Source organism: Lacerta agilis, chromosome 12 (assembly GCF_009819535.1).
Source record: "Lacerta agilis isolate rLacAgi1 chromosome 12, rLacAgi1.pri, whole genome shotgun sequence".
Classification (NCBI taxonomy): Eukaryota; Metazoa; Chordata; class Lepidosauria; order Squamata; family Lacertidae; genus Lacerta; species Lacerta agilis.
In genome coordinates, this window is record NC_046323.1 from 24806380 (window position 1) to 24823050 (window position 16671).

At 42.2% G+C, this 16671-nt stretch overlaps 1 protein-coding gene across 1 annotated transcript in view; it reads right to left on the reverse strand.

Annotated features, from left to right (window-relative positions):
* HDAC9 (histone deacetylase 9) overlaps window positions 1–16671 on the reverse strand; it is a 416015-nt gene that overhangs the window by 71636 nt on the left and 327708 nt on the right. Inside the window, 2 exon segments of the mRNA XM_033164888.1 lie at window positions 8048–8145; window positions 8483–8602. Of these exon segments, the coding sequence (XP_033020779.1) occupies window positions 8048–8145; window positions 8483–8602 (218 nt within the window).

Here is a 16671-nt window from a genome sequence, read left to right on the forward strand (position 1 = left end):
ATCCAGCCTGATGGGGAGGGTATAAATAAATTATTATTATTATTATTATTATTATTATTATTATTATTATTAATAAATTTTCATCTATGTGTAGAAATAGCCCATGCACATTTTATGCAAGTTGGTGTCTTCCTCTTTTTGGGGGTGGAAGTAGTGGTGTATTTCCTCTTTTCTTGGATGCTGCAGAAGTCCCCCCCCTCAATAACCACATCTGGAGGGGTGCAGTGAGCAATGGCAAGGTGTTGGTTGGGGAGAGCTAGGCATCCTACACTGCTCTTCTTAACCCAGCCTGCTCCTCTCGAGTGTGATGCACAATGCTGTCCCATCACAGATACTGAAGATTCAGCTGCCAGCCCAGTTGGTTTTGAATAGGTAGCACCATTTTGTCCTTCACCTCAGGCTCTGCTGGCCCCTATTTGCCCAACTGCAAAATGGGAAGAATAGGAACAGGCTTTGTAGGGTTGCTCGATGGCTGAACCAAAGAACTGAAAACAAGCTGAAGGTTCTGAAAGAGCTACGTGTCCTAAAATCAGGGCTATTTTTCTAGAAAAAGAAGTTCCAGAACTCACCACAAACACCTCCCTTGTTCTCTCAGAGTGGCAATGGTGCCCACCTGAGAGGTGCCAGAACTGAGTTGCAGCTGAAAAATAACTAAATAAGTCCATGAGTATATCCATGAGTAGACCAACCCTACAACACAACTTTCACAACCATACCGTGAGCAGCTAAAAACACCCCATGAACGTGAAACGTAGAATCACTGAGGTTTGAAATGCGGAATCGTTGAGGTTTTGCATAATTGCTGCAAGAAACCTTAAAGGCAAGTACAAAGGTAGGGAATGAACTTGGCTCCTTTGCTTTTAAATAAACAGCCCTTGGGATACTCTTGCTGGAGCTATCACTTCGGAGCTCCCTGCTGACTCCAAACTAGCAGGCCTGGAACTTTTAGCTCACACAGGAGAAGGCTGTGGTTGTAAAAGTAGCACTCAGCTTCAGTTCCCTCCACTGGCAATCTACTCAAGGGTATTTTGTTACATATCTACAAGAAAATGGGCTCTTTTGGAGGCCCATACAAGGATGAAACAATCTCTGGGGAAACTTTCCCCCAGAATGAAACACGGCACAAAACACGCACCCCTAATCTCCGCATCATTCTTGTGTACATAGTGAGCAAAAGAGGTGAGCCATTCACTTAAGCATTAGAAAATGCGCCCCCCCCCCCCGAGAAGCAGGGGAACATATAGGGAACACAGGCCAATCCTGGAGGAAATGGGTAGACACTGTTCACATACACATTTTTTGAGTTATAAAAATGTTAATCTTTGCTAAAATGATGTTAAAAGGACAAGTGCTCAACCATCCCAAGCTGCTAAGATAAACCTTATGGGACAGTATTCATACTAGTTTTTAAAATGGCCCAGTTTAAAAAGGGGAAAGTTTTTGGCATTATCATCACTTATGGTCACCCGTCAGCTACTACTAAAACCTCCCAACCAATAAAATTGCATTTTGATAGGTAAAGAAAAGACCCTGATGTTGGGAAAGATGGAGGTCACAAGGAGAAGGGGACGACAGAGGGTGAGATGGTTGGACAGTGTTTTCAAAGCTACGAACATGAGTCTGACCAAACTGCAGGAGGCAGTGGAAGACAGGAGTGCCTGGCATGCTCTGGTCCATGGGGTCATGAAGTCCATGGGGACACGACTGAACGACTGAACAAAAACAAAGGTAAAGAATATTAGAATATGAAAAGTCAGCTAACATGAAAGCCAGGTGTGTGTGTGTGTGTGTGTGTGTGTGTGTGTGTGCAATGCTCTCCCTAACCCACCCCCCACCAATTCATGTCCCATCAGATTTTCTCGGGGTTCGCTTGTGATAGATTCCACTATCGACATGTAATATTTTGTCCTGACTTTCCTTTATCTTTGAATTGCAGGATTCTGTTATGCAGGGAGCATAGCTGTCAACTTTTCCCTTTTCTCGCGAGGAATCCTATTCGGAATAAGGGAATTTCCCTTTAAAAAAAGGGAAAAGTTGACATCTATGGCAGGGAGCATTGTTCAAATACTTGAGTGGGATTGCTTGTGTTCACCCTGATCTTACAACCTTCCTCCACTACTGCTGCCTTCTCTCTCCCCACTTCTCAAGACCAAGAACTTATTTTACAATCCTGCAGAAGGAAAGCCATGGGAGCAGAGGGTATGGCTGCGGCTATTTGTGTCCATTTGTCCTCTCTGAGCTGTGCAAGCTGATCAGCTGACTGTCAGTCCTTGCAAAAACTTCACATGGTATGCACTGGCCCTTGCAGGTGCCACCAGTCCCCTCCCCCTATTTGTCTCAGCCTTCCCCCCACCCAATGCCATAGATGATGCTAGGTGTAGAGCAGGTGGGTGTGGCCAAAACAGCCTCATCGGCCAAATGGGGAGGCCTGCACTGAGCACTCACAAAAGCACTTCTCAGGCGAAACTAGGGAAGGCCCGTGAATCTCGATTGCCTGTAATCAACTATTTTCTACTGAGCTCCTTCTCTGACTTGTCAGGTTCCCCACTGGCTCCATTTCTAATTCACCAGTTTCCATTCCGGCTCCCCTGCCTCTATTCCTATGCCCCACCTTGGGAAGGCAGCTTTTAAAAATCAAATGTTTGCAACTGTCACCATTGCCGGACTCCTAAAAAGTACACCCGCCCCATTCATTTTCTTTTGGAAAGTGAGCTTGAGTGAGGAGACGTCTCTTGTGTTTGTTTTGCTTTGTTTCCTTTGTGAATTTAAAGGGTTTAAATGAGGGGTGTGTGAAGCCCACTAAAGGAATAAATTCCATTGGTAATTCTGTTTTCCTGCCTCCCCCAGACAGATATATGCGGAAAATCCATTGCCCAAAGCAAAATTCCACTTGGGACTCCGTCCTTCACTGCTTTTGCAATTGTTCTTTCTAATTCAGACCCACAGATATTTCGGCATGAGCATTTTTGCTCACAGCCACACTGGAATGATTCAGATATAACTCTAAAACCCATGGCAATGCATTAAAAGAGCAAGCAGGCTGTGTCATAGAATCTTAAAATCTTAGAACTGTAGAGCTGGAAGGGACCACGAGTGTCATCTAGGCCAACTTCCTGCAATACAGGAATCTTTTGCCCAACATGGGACTCGAACCCACGGCCATGAGATTATGAGCATGATTTTGTTCCTCATTGCATGCTCCCTGCTCTCCTTTCACCATCTAACTTCCCTTGTGCATCGGCCCTTCAAACAAGATACATTCTGATGAGCATGTTTATATATTTATGGATCTTTAAGGCTACATAATGCTAAACCATTAACCATTCTCATCAACACGTACCAAGCTTGTGGTGCTATTGTAAAACAAAGGCTGTAGCAGCAAACCATAATTCAAGTAAAATGGGGAATAAACATTCCCAGTTTTAAAGGGATCTTGCCACAGGCTTTGGAAATCTTAAAAAAGTGGTTTGGTATGGAAAGAGTTAGAATTCTGCAAGAAGGAAGAGATTTCAAGAATGCAACCTGAAAATAACAACCTTTTCTTGGATAAAGAGGTGGCAGATTTGAAACAACAGCAATTCAGATTTTGATGTTTTTTTGCCAATGTTTTGAAACATTTTCTATTTCGACAGAGCCACCATTTTTGCCTTGCATTGCGTTTTTGTTCATTTTCAAAGTAACTCTAGTTTAAATTATTCCCCCAAGTCTAGGCATGCCCCCATTTTTTGCATCCCAATCACTGGGTGTTTCCTCCTCTGCCCTACCTAGCCAAAACCAGACTCTAACTCTTCATTTCATCTATCTGGATAAACAATGCTTTCATATCAGTAAGAGTTTTGACCACTTAGTCAAATAATTTTTTTTCTGCTTCCTTGCTTGCACAGTACCCCCTGTGTAACTACGGGGTCTGTCCTGTAATTCGGGAGTCCACTTCCTTTGAATTCCCTTCTCTACATTTTAGGACATAGGCACAGCAACTGTAAAAAATTATGGAGAGTGTATGTAACAGAAAATCCTTGACCCATAAAGAAAAATAGAAAGGAAGAAGATGTGGGAGCTAATTCATTAGAGTGAAATGAGCACCGCTCCATCACCCTCAGTTTGCCACCAGCCAGTTACCACCTGCTTGCCTTCTCACTTACAACAAGTCCAGGGTGGTCCTCCTCCTCCTTAGTCTCAGTATTGCCTCAGCATAATCCTAGCAGGGGAAAGGATGGGGACAAAGCTAGAATAAATTGGCTCTGGCTGTCATTGGTTCTGGCACCACATACTGTTGGACTTCCTACCTTCTGCCCATCCAGACCCTAAGGACACCAGTCACCACTGGGTGGGTGTGGGGAGACTATGACTATGATAGTCCAGAAGGCATAGCAGCCTTGGAGTAGGATGTTCAACTTATGTTCCACACAGGGCTAGGCCTCTTATTTTACTACAAGGGCATTCAGCCCAGGCAATCCGCCTAAGTAAACTGTTCAGTTAAATGGGCTAAATTGCTCTTTCATACACAAAAGGAAGCGAAATCAAAGCATGTGGATATGGCAAGGCAGCCACTTTCCTTGACCACAAGCAAACCTCCACAGCATCAGAAGCCGTTTGGAGAGTGGGGGCGCGGCACAACTCGCTTCCCACAGCAGGTCCCAAATGCTCCTTGATTTTGAATGGAAAAGACTGGGTTTAGTTTCAAGGGCTGACACATGTGCTAAGTTACCTCAGGATGCATTCCTCCCTGCCCCTTCAGATGAGATACCATCGGTCCAACTGTGGTAATTTTTCTGATAGCCATGCGGTTGAACTAAACACCAAATGTGCTTGGCTCAGCTTCCAGTATTCTACCCTTATTCACTAACTGGGGTTGAATGTGAACCAAGCTTTTAGGAGGTGAGAGAAGCTGAACTCCAGCACCAAACCCTTGTGCCATCTAAACACCCTATTTTTTTTCCAACTTTTTGATTGACCTCAGCAAAGGATTAATGAAAATATAGCAGTGGGTACCATCTGAGGTACACCAGCTTGGACGGCGTACCTTAAAAGTAACTGAATCTTTGACGAGGTGTTTTCCACAATAGGCAAATTATGAATATGAAATCAAAACCCATTTCACAGAAACAGTGTGAGGCTGTGATTTTATGTTGTTTGTGTGTTTGGGGTCGATGTCAGGTGTGTTATGTCTGAATATAAAACCACCTCAGCGCTGTGTTTTCATGGACCACCCAAGAGTCTTGGGGGGTAGAGGAAAAGCAGGTTTTATAGATTTTGTGGTATATTTGCAGTGCAGCGAAGGTATGCAGCAGATATAACATTTGAAATTACAAGTTCTGACATTGGTCAGAGCAGAAATTAGTGGTTTCGTTGTCAGCTGGTAAAGTTCTGAACTAGCTTTTGCAAACTTGACCTGGCATTCTTGACCCAGTGCCAACTGTTTGCCCAGTCCTGACATGCATTACTTCATCAAGCACTTTCACCATAAGAGGGAGGAGAGAAAAAAATGAGCTGTGCAGCTGCAATAGCAGAAAACTGGACATGAAAGTACTTTTGCGTATGCAGTAGCCCCTGGGTAGAGTACACAATACACCACACATTAAACTGTCTGAAACACCTAGGCAAAAATATAAGGAGAAATCTTTAGCATTGGCTGCTACACTCAGTGACATGAATAAGATTAAATATATGTTGTCTGGTTCATACAAGTTTGTAATGTTTAATATAGCTAAACTCACAGTGAAGGCTGCTCAACGTAGACTAGGTAGATGAGATTTAAGATTCTGTTCTTTCATGTGTGTTTTATTTATTGCATAGATCATTGTTTTTTATTTATATGTATGTCTTTTAAATTTATATTTATAAATTTATAGTTATAAATTTTAAATTTATAGTTATAAATTTTAAATTTATAGTTATAAATTTAAATTTATAAATTTTAAATGTATATGCTACTGTTTGGCAACTGTATTCGGCTGCCTTATTAATACATCTGAATTTGGATGTGAAAGGCAGGTTTGATATCTTAAAGCAGCAGATCAACGAGGGATGCCACATTTATTTGATTAATTGGTTAAACTGTGGTATCAACAGCCAGGGACCAAGAGGTGGTGTGGCTATATCCAAAGGGCTGTTTCAGTGTGTTGGCATCTTCGCTATCCCCGAACCTGTGAATCCAACAGCAGTAACCTCTGCCCACTCCCTCCAGAAGAAACAGAATGGAACCTGGAATATGATGACACTAGCTGCCAAGGACAAAAAAAATCTGCTGAACACACTTCTATGGGTAGGGAACTGGATGCAACAAAGAGCTGGATCCAAGATTGGCCAAGCCTCCATGAGCTGCTTTGACATGTTGGTTGGGCTGCCTACCTATCAATCACTGAATGTGTCACATGGTATCAGGTGGATTTAACTTCCTTCTACAGGTACAAAGGGAAAATGGGGAGTGCACTCTAAGGCCCCACAGGCTGAATAGCTCAGTCCCTAGAGCATGAGACTCTTAATCTCAGGGTTCGAGCCCCACATTGGGTGAGAGATTCCTGCATTGCGGGGAGTTGGACTAGATTACTCTTGTGGTCCTTTTGACTATATTCTGCCTTTTGACAAGCAAACAATTGGCCGACTAAAAATATTGCAATTTGCTAAAGAATGCCACCGATGAATCTGGCAGCAGATTCTCCCTCTGTTATTTTAAATATAAAAACTTGCAAAAATTGTAGCCATCCCAGAAGAGGCACTCTCCCTTTTCCCCCAAACTCAGACTGAAATGTCTCTTCTAGGATGGTGAGTGCGGAATCACAGTACACACATAGTATAAAAACAGAGCATACTTTTTCTCTCTGCAGAAATAATATTTAACCACATGAAAATCTATGTACATATAATTAATTAATTGGCTGAAATGGTCAACTAATCGCCCAATCCTTTGTGGGTCTACTCAGAAGTAAGCCCCGCTGAATCAATGAGGCATACTCCCAGCGAAATATTTATAAGATTGCAGTCTAACTTTTCTTTAAGAGGTGAAAACTCTACTTTTCTCTCTCTCAATGAATATTCATTTGTTGACCACAATACACATGGGCAAACCCCCTTGTGTAGCTCAGCTGACTGGGGAACAACCGAGAGTGGTGTAAAGGAGGTTGAACATTAGAAGAAAGTTAATATTTTTCTGGGGTCCTCTTGGCTTGAATGGTATGTTGTGGGCTATTTAAGATTAGGCAGTGGTCCAGAAGCAGCCAGGAAGGGGCTCACATTTCTGAATGAGACACAGAAAGAATAAGGCATATTTCATGGAGGTTGTGCATACTGACCAGAGATTGTGCATACTGCCCAGAGAATGTACAAAATTCAGCCGAGATAGGCACATCCCCCAAAGTCCACTATATTGACTCGGGAAGATGCACAATTCCCTCTTCACAAATGGATTGTGTGCATATTCTCCACGAGGCCAGGGGAATGTGCACAATGGCTGGTTGTGATGCCTATTAACCACTCAACTTGCATTCCCATTAATTGACACCCCCATTCTCATACATCTTACATGGAAGATCACAAATGTCATTGCCAACAGTAGGTCTTAGTTCTGTATATGTTTGGTCAGGGTGTAACGGTGAGTTTCCACTTACCAGGAAGCAACTTCCAGGGAATGAATGGGAACTGAGCGTAATCCTGGTTAGATCATGATGCCAACACTTTAGTTAGGATTTTCATTATATTTCTTACCTTTGAAAAGGCTTTTAATTTTAACCAGTTTACAGGGTGGGAGCAAGAACCCCAAACAATCCAGCAATCTAAGCTACTTCACGACTGCTTCAGGCATGAAATGGCGTGTGTGTTTCTCTCGTGGGTGGCCAGCAATATTAACATTGACTCTTTATGAAATTCAGCAAAGTCTCCAAACACTACATAATAACAGATCTTTCTTTCTTCTTTTTTCAAAAACTTTAAGCCAGGTTCCACCACGGGTCACGTTTATGGCTTTCAAGATTGCTGCAATTCTAACTCTTGTACGTTTCAGGCTCGGTTACTTCTGTTTGGCACTTTCAAGAAGGAAACAAGAACCAACCTGTATGCTGCGAGGTACTCTGCGTCTCCCATGGGGGGATCCAAGCCACCTGTCCAAGCAATATTTATATTATAACCTTCGCCAGGGCCACTTCCAACCTGAAAGGAGAAGTGGGAGAGGAGGGGGGGGAGTGCCAGAGGAAGGGGGGTGGGAGAGAGGAAAGGCCAGGAGTGAATCAAAATAAGAAAACATCCAAAAAACGTCCTTTTGAAACAAACATCAAACGGCATGTCAAATCAACCTGGCCCCCATTTGACAAGGACTGTTCTGGGTTATGCACTTGTTCTACGCTGGTCCCTTGGCCCCAGTGGACTATTTGGTAATCTAGTGCAATTTAAAGCACCAGTCGAGGATGAGAAAATTAGGGGTAATCATGCAATGCAATTACCCGAAAAGATACAAATAAAATTGGGGCTCTAAAGAAATAAACCTAACCTCATTTGGGGCTCCACTGCCAGGGAAGAAGTTGCCTTCATCATAGCGATGGAGAGAGACATACAGGATGCTGGGGTCAGCATAAAAAGCCTGCTGTGTACCGTTGCCATGGTGAACATCCTAAAGGGGAAAGAAAACAGATGACAAACACAATCATGTCCAAGCCAGTGTGCCGAGAGCCCTTTTGCTTTCTCTTCTCCTCCTCTTTTTTCTCTCCCTCTCTTTGTGTTTCTCCCTCTTTCTTTTTCCTTCCTTCCTTCCTCTTCTCTCTCTCTCTCTCTCTCTCTCTCTCTCTCTCTCTCTCTCTCTCTCCTCCCCCCTTTCCATCCGCCCTTCACCACCCCAAACTTCCTGAACTTTCAGGCAAATTACTCTTTAATACACTCATTTTTTAAACCGGCTTCTAAAAATCAGGAAACCACAGTCAGCATGCCCTTGAGACTCCAGATGAGCAGTCATTGAGAAATCCCAGTCCTTTTGTACAATTAGATATTATACACCGGCTCTTTGTACTCCTTGTCTCAGTGATGGAATCTAGCATCCTGTTTTATGGAGGAATTTTATGACTTATTAACTGCCAACAGTTCATAACCCCTCAGGCTTAATTAACTAGTCTCATTGGCCTAAAAAAGAAAGAAGAAGAAAGACTAATGTTTAAAATACAAACTAGAATTCTACAGGAGGATCTATGGGCTATGGAGCATTTTTGCAATTCTTGAAAGAGCACTAAATATTCGGGTATTCGTTGATTTGCCAAGTTCCACTATTGAGGTCAAAGGGTTTGCAACCAGCTGAGTAAATTGGCTTCCTTGAAACGTTCAGTTCAGTTAGCAGTCCCTCCGCAGCGAGATCCACATCAAAAGGGAACCCAGATGCAGAAAGGACTTCATACTTTATGTTCATAAAATCATGACGGCTGCAGTTGACGATGTAAGAATATGATCTCATTAGCTTGGAGCAGCCTGATCCTCAAAAGGCCAAAAGTGCCATTCATCCTCTACGCTATTTGCTGGCAGGCCACTTTGAAGAATGAATTGCAAATCCTCTGACAAAGGACAGCATGAAAGATTTGCATATTCCATCAATACAATGCAGCTACACGCATAAGAATCATTGGTAGCAATAATTTACTAGCAACAATTATTAGCAGCTATGATCACCTTTTAAGCTGCAGCGCTAAACATGCATGCTTGGAAATAATTGCCACTGAAAATCCATGGAACTTGCTTCCAAGGAAATACGCTTAGGATGCTGGTGTGCAAAACAGCTTTTCGAGACTGAATTTGTTCATAGTCACAACTGTCTTGTGAGAGCTGCTTCCATAAAGTTTGTGCATTGACATAGATAATTACTGTCCATTCCCATTGGGCAGAGGAAATTACAAGGAGAGCAGCCAAACGAATAACTTCCACCCAGACCAGAGTCGCTTTTGCCAACCTGGTGCCCTCCAGATGTTTTGGACCACAGTGCCCATCAGCTGAATGGAATTGTCATCTATAGCATCTGAAAGACATCAAGCTGGTGAAGTCTGAGCCAGAGGAAGTCACGTGACCATTTTAAAAGGCCAAGCTAGGAGCACTCCTTTGGTCAGAGCAACAAAGGGAAAGAGTCACCAGCCCAGCCACCCTATGTCAATTCCTCAGCAACCCTTCACCGGTGTCTTCCATAATCTTGCATCTTAGATCACGCTATCTCATATAATCTATTACTGAAATAGCAGGTTCCTGGTGGTTAGCTAATGGAGAATGTAGTCTATGCATCTTGTAAGGGACTGTGAGGAACTGAAATGTACCTATTGGGTGCATAGAGCCCAAGTGGGAAAGCCAGGAGGAGTGGGTAAAATATGTCTAGGGAAGCAAACTTGGTGTGAGACTGGTTAGAAAAGCCTACGTGCCCATTTTGGTTTTTTTGGTTTTGTTTTGAAGTTGTCGAATGCGTCAGGAGAACTCCCCAGTCTTACAAAGTTTCTGTTAAACTGCTACAAGCATTGCTGTTTGCCATTTCATACTGGTGAAAAAGTTGATTGTTTAAGCTGAGAATATTCCTGTTCCCTGACTTGGCAGTCAGATGCAATTACAGGACTGGCAGTCATAAGGAAAGACTTATGGTTGCTTAGGTCAGTAGTTCTCACGCCGTGGAACTGTTCCCTTTTAGGGGTATGGAACATTTGGAGGGGGGCTTGAAGTTTCAGAGAAGGTTAGGATCCTGAGGCAGATGCTGCCGCCTTCTCCACCAGAGTCTCGTGGTTCAAATGCTCCTCTGATGGGGAACCTACAAAAAACTTTTGTTTCTTTGGATTTGTGTCTATGTACCCAATCATCTCAAGGTGATTTATGAAGAAAGGGCCTCTGCTATTTTGTTCTTATGAGGTTTCCTTGTGCATGGTTTTAGGGAATAAAGATCCGCTTCTAATACTGGAATTAAAAAGCCAGGCCACAGATCCTTGCAGATCAGTTTGTATCTATCCACGAGTGTCCACTTTTGTACACTCTTCTGTGGAACAGATTATTTTTGCTGGGTTTGACCTGGCTGGGTCCAAGTTGAAACTGATAAGAGGAACACAGGTTAAAGTGTTTAAATTATAATGTGACATATAAGGAAGAACACATGCCAGACGTATTGGAACTTGGTTTCAGGGTAGATTCTACAGCCACCATACAAAAAGCAAATATTTTCTGGCTAGCCATGGAAGGGAGACTCTATGGAAATTCTATATGTACAACATGGAGCTCTATGATGAAAGGAAGGGGGGATAAAAATGCACTAAATAAACCAAGTCAGTCAAATCTGTGCTCAAGATAATTTCTCCAAACTGAAGCATAGAACTCCAATTTAATTAGGTTTCTGAACAACCTATTTGTGCTTCTCTTTTGCACTTGGCTCTGTGACCACTATGGATTTCACAAGGCCACACATCAAGTAAAAAAGGAGAGTGGGTGACCTACAAATCTTGGATCTGCCTCTCCGTGTCATTAAATGCATTCAGCTCCAGTGGGGATACGAATCTTCCAAAATAATGAAATTTGAGCATACTGGCTATCTATTCTCCACGCAAGCTGAGGTTTAGTTTCAGTTATTTTGGGGTAATGCAGAGTTGGAGTTACACAGTAATCCTGCAGGATGTTTTATGAATCCATAATATTATTAAGCTATTATTGATACGTTCAAATTAATGCTGAAATGGGATTGTGTTATTTCATTAAGGAAAATAGCTCCTGGGGAAATGAAAACCGCAAAACATAGTTTAAGGAATTTTAAAATTCATGGTGAGCTCATTAGTATGTTCAGCAAAACCTGTTCCCAAGGAGCCGTAATGGCTTATTGTGCAGGTAATCATCGCAATATATCACAGTACGCCATTCAAAGATTTCCAAGTATAATGAAGCCAAATGTAGTCTAGTTGCAGTTGCTACTATAGACATGTGTGTTGCCAACTCTTTAAAATGTCAATTCTAACTAAGACTCGACCAAAATTCCCTCACAGTTTCCTAAAGATATTCTCCCCTACAAATAATAATAATAATAATAACAATAATAATAATAATAATAATAATAATAATAAGGGGCAGCGATTTTCTGCTGGTTTCTTGGGGCAGCGAAAAACTTCTCAAAAAGAAACTGTCAATATTGCAGGGCACTTTTGAGTAGCACAAGAACTATTGCTTAAAACAAAACAAAGAGGGATGGGTGGTGGTGGTGGGAACCATGACCAACTTGTAAGGTTAGGTAATGTAAGTAGGAACCTCCTTCTGAAAAACTGAGAGAAATTCTTCCCTTCCCATCATCTTTCAGGAGGGTTTCACTGAAAAACATTTCATTGGCATTTTCACCTCAGCTCTAGTTATTAAAATTTAGACGCAATTTCTTTTCTTTTCTTTTTAATATAATTTTTATTAAGAATTTTTTTTTAACTCTAAGCCACATAGGCCCAGAAAGTCTTTCGATAATGCTAGAACATCAGCCTAAAGGGCGTACATGGTACTAAAGCGCAATCTTGCAGAACACAATATAATAGTGGGTCAGGGCTCCAACAGAAATGACCCAGATGCCACTTAACAGCAGCACTACTCCCTAATTTAGCTCTTGAGAACTTTCCCCTGCTTCAGTTAATGCACATTCCCACTATTCTTGTGCTTTTCTTAGGTGTTCGCTAATGGAGAGCTTTAACCTCCGGGGAAAGCTCGGCCATCGAGAGGGTGTTGGGGAGAGCACAAGGGTGCTGTGCACCCCTAAAGAAGCCCCAAAGGCTCTCCTGCCCTCCCCACTACACCGAAAGGTCTCTTTCTGCCAATGCATGAGCCCAAGATATGAGTTCGTGAGCCACCAGAGATAACGTCTATAATAATGCATGCCATTCGAGTTCTCAGCACTGATGCTGTCTTCAGAATATGCACTCCTAATTTGATATTTCTGAGACGTACAATGACATTTATTTTCTCTCTGGAAACTAAAGGGCTGGGCAGGGCTGTGGCTCCGTTGTGCATCACATTTTGCATTAAATCTTTGACATCTCCAGGCAGCGCTAGCAGAGTCCATGGAGAGCCACTGCAGTCAATGTATAGAAAATTCTGAGTTAGACCAATGGTCTAATTTATGAGATATTGTAAACACTGTTTTCACAGTATATGGATGTTACTCTTCTATTTATCTGTCCAAATAAACTTTTGCTGAGACAGCAAAACATGGGCGGTAAGCCTCCTGTGCATGCTATTTTTTCTGTATACGTTAACTTTGTGTATGCTATTTCTAATATTGCCTCAAAGGCCACACTGCTACACATACTTATCTGAAAACAAATCCTACGGAAGACAACGAGGCTTTCTTCTGAGTAGACATGCGTAAGCCAAATATATTATTTGTTCCTTGGAAACAGATGCTGCCATTAAGGATGTTGGTTAATTCCATCAGAAACAGAAACAGGAGTGGAAATTGTGACAATTTGCATGCTTGTCTGAGGTCAGGAACGAAAATCAGGCAAGCAAATATGAGTGGTATTCTCTATCTCTTTTTTGTTTTTTGTTTAGATTACAAACACTGAATAAATGACATTATTGTCTGCATTGTTCTCATGGTTTGCCTTCCATTGAAACACACTGAAGTTAATTACGTGATTAACTACATTAGTTTCAGCCATATCAGATAGTGAGATGAGCAATGTAGGTTTCAACAGAAGCTGAACTGTAGTGGAACGGAAACGAGGCTGAATGCAGCAAACACAGGACGGAGTGGAATTTTTTGCCTTCTTGCATCTCCGGCTGCCACAATTAATTTTAGAAATTATTGTAAATACTGGTGCATTTTCTCCCCATATATTTTGTATGGGATAAAAATGGAATCCACGTTATTTTTCAACATAACATGAGTAGTAGCGCTGATAGACAAAGAAAGAGGGCAAGTAATTTTTTTGTCTGATAAGTGGTTACTTCAACAGAAATAAAGGAAATAGTTCCAGCATAGTTGCTGATAGCAGGATAAAGGGGGACATTTTTGTTGCACAGTGCATAGTTGAAACACCAAACCTTTGGGTTCCATGCACAATTTTATCCACGGGAAAAGCTAAAGAAACAATAATATTTTCAATACTTTTTCTAACATCCATTCTGCATTTTTGTGGGGTGCTTCCACAAATTATTTCCAACACGTAGTTCTCAGATCCAACATAGGCAATGATGTGGAAGTTTCTGTCTCAAACTACCAGTGCACAAAAATTGGTTTTAGGTTCTGATTTTTAAAAAATTCTGGAAAAATGTTTAGAGGTGTGTTGGATACTTGATTCCATTGAGAAAAAAGGAAGCAGCATGAAAGAAGATGGGTATATTCAGCCCTGATGGCTAGCAGTACGTTTACTCTGATCCAGCCAAACCTTGTAGATTCAGGGTGGATACACAAAACTCTCCTGCCGAAGCAGGTATTTCATATAAATGGATGGAGCTGGCTTCTGCTGAGTTTATAGGAACTTGGTGTGAACATGCAGTATACATAAAGCTTTGAATGGGGATGGTGGTATTATCTTCTGTTGAGTAGAGAAGATGGAGATAATATATTAAACAGCCTCATGAACTTCACATAAAAGCAGGGCAGTCCCATTTAGGGCATTTGGTTTGGGAGCTGTGTGCCACAAATGGGACAGTCTCCTTCAAGAACTATTCGGTAACTATGAAAAAAATTCTTCCTATGCCATTCCTGTTTTTCAGCATGTAAACACTGAAAATCCTTTCAGGATTGCAGATTTAAATCTTTAAAAGGAACAGTAAAAGCTCCAAGGATCAGAAGGAGGGAAGTTAGTTGAAACAATCTGGCTTCATTATATTTTTTCAATGCACATAATCCCCAAATCCAGGAGAAAAGCAGTTTCCATGGCTGAGTCAAATGTTTAATATGTGTCGGCAGAAGTTTCAGATATAAAAACACTGTAGCGAGGGCGCAACACACCCACCAGCTGCAGCTTGGCACCTGCCATCTTTCTTTCAATATGTATATTGCAGGGAACTAATTGATGCAAATTACCCAGTGCCATATAATTCATTATACCTTTCTGAAGTCACCCTCTGTGTCAAAAATAACATTCCTTTTTTGAGCTACTCTCTGTTAGTTCTGGACCTACACCTCAGTCTATGATTTACAGAATGTGGGATTCCGAGCATGCACACACGTACAGTGGTACCTCAGTTTACGAACTTAATCCGTTCCCGAATTCTGTTCTTAAACCGAAACCGTTCTTAAACTGAGGCGCGCTTTCCCTAATGAGGCTTCTCGCCGTCGGTGCCCTTCCACTGTTTGGCTCCCGTTCTTAGACCGAGGTAAAGTTCTCAAACCGGGACACTACTTCCGGTTTTGTGGAGTTTGTAAACCAAATAGTTTGTAAACAGGGCTGTTCTTAAACCGAGGTGCCACTGTACTTTACTTAGTCCTGCCGAAGGAGACATCCTAAAGGGAGGCAGACTTGTGGAATTGCCAATTTATGGATAAAGTGGGAATCCTGATCTGTGTTTGATCATCTGAGCACACAAACAAATGATCACCATTTTTCCATAGCCCCATTCACTTGAAGGAGCATCACACATAAAAAGATGCTTCTGTGCTGGCTCCAGATGTGCTGCTCCCTATTTTAAACACAATCTTTAACATCATTGCATACAGGGTGGCTGGGCTGATACAAAGCACAGAACAAACATGCGAAGCTCGCTGTGAAGTGAGTCTTCTCGGAACCCTGATTTAGAACTCAGATACATCCCTGATGCATTTAAATCATAGAATTGTAGGGTTGGAAGAGTCTTCTAGTCCATTTCGCTGTAAACACAGCTAAATAATTCCTGATAGATGGCCATCCAACCTCTGTTTAACACTCTCCCAATGAAGGAGAGTCCAAATCGGGTAGGGGAATTCCCATACCTCCAAGTGGAACACCCAAACAACATCTATCACTGCTGTTGGCCACCCCCAGCGTACAGGGTATTCAAACACAGTAGCCAGAGAAAGCACCCCCCTCCTCCCTATGAAACCATGTACAGTCGTACCTTGGAAATCAAACAGAATCAGTTCTGGAAGTCCGTTCGACTTCCAAAACATTCAAAAACCAAAGCATGGCTTCTGTTTGGCTGCAGGAAGCTCCTGCAGCCAATCGGAAGCTGTGGAAGCCCCGTCGGACATTTGGCTTCCAAAAATAGTTCGCAAACCGGAACAGTCACTAATGGGTTTGCGGCGTTTGGGAGCCAAAACGTTCAGGAACTAAGCTGTTTGAAACCCAAGGTACGACTGTATTAGCTAGGTTAAAGACACTCCATTCCTTCCACACTGTAGCAGTATCTCCTAAATGGTGGAATACATGGTGAGTATACAGAAAGGGAGCTTCTGTTTGCCACAGACTCCCAAATACAAGTAAGCTCTCAGTGACAACAATGAGACACACAGGTACTTTTGTCAATGAGCACCAAACCCCCTATTGCATTGATTCTCAATGCTTGCCAAACATTCATAATTTTATCCTAAAACAAAGACACCACTGGCATATTGGGCCAGATATGTGGAATGGAAGAGAAGCAGAGATTTTCAGCGTATGAACACCCAGTCACTGGTTCCAGTTGCTCCCCTTTACTTATCACAATCATCATTTTTCCCCCTGTTCCTATAAGGCAACTCTTAAAGTCAACTCTGAAACAGCTACAAAGGAAACCAGAGCTTGTTTACAA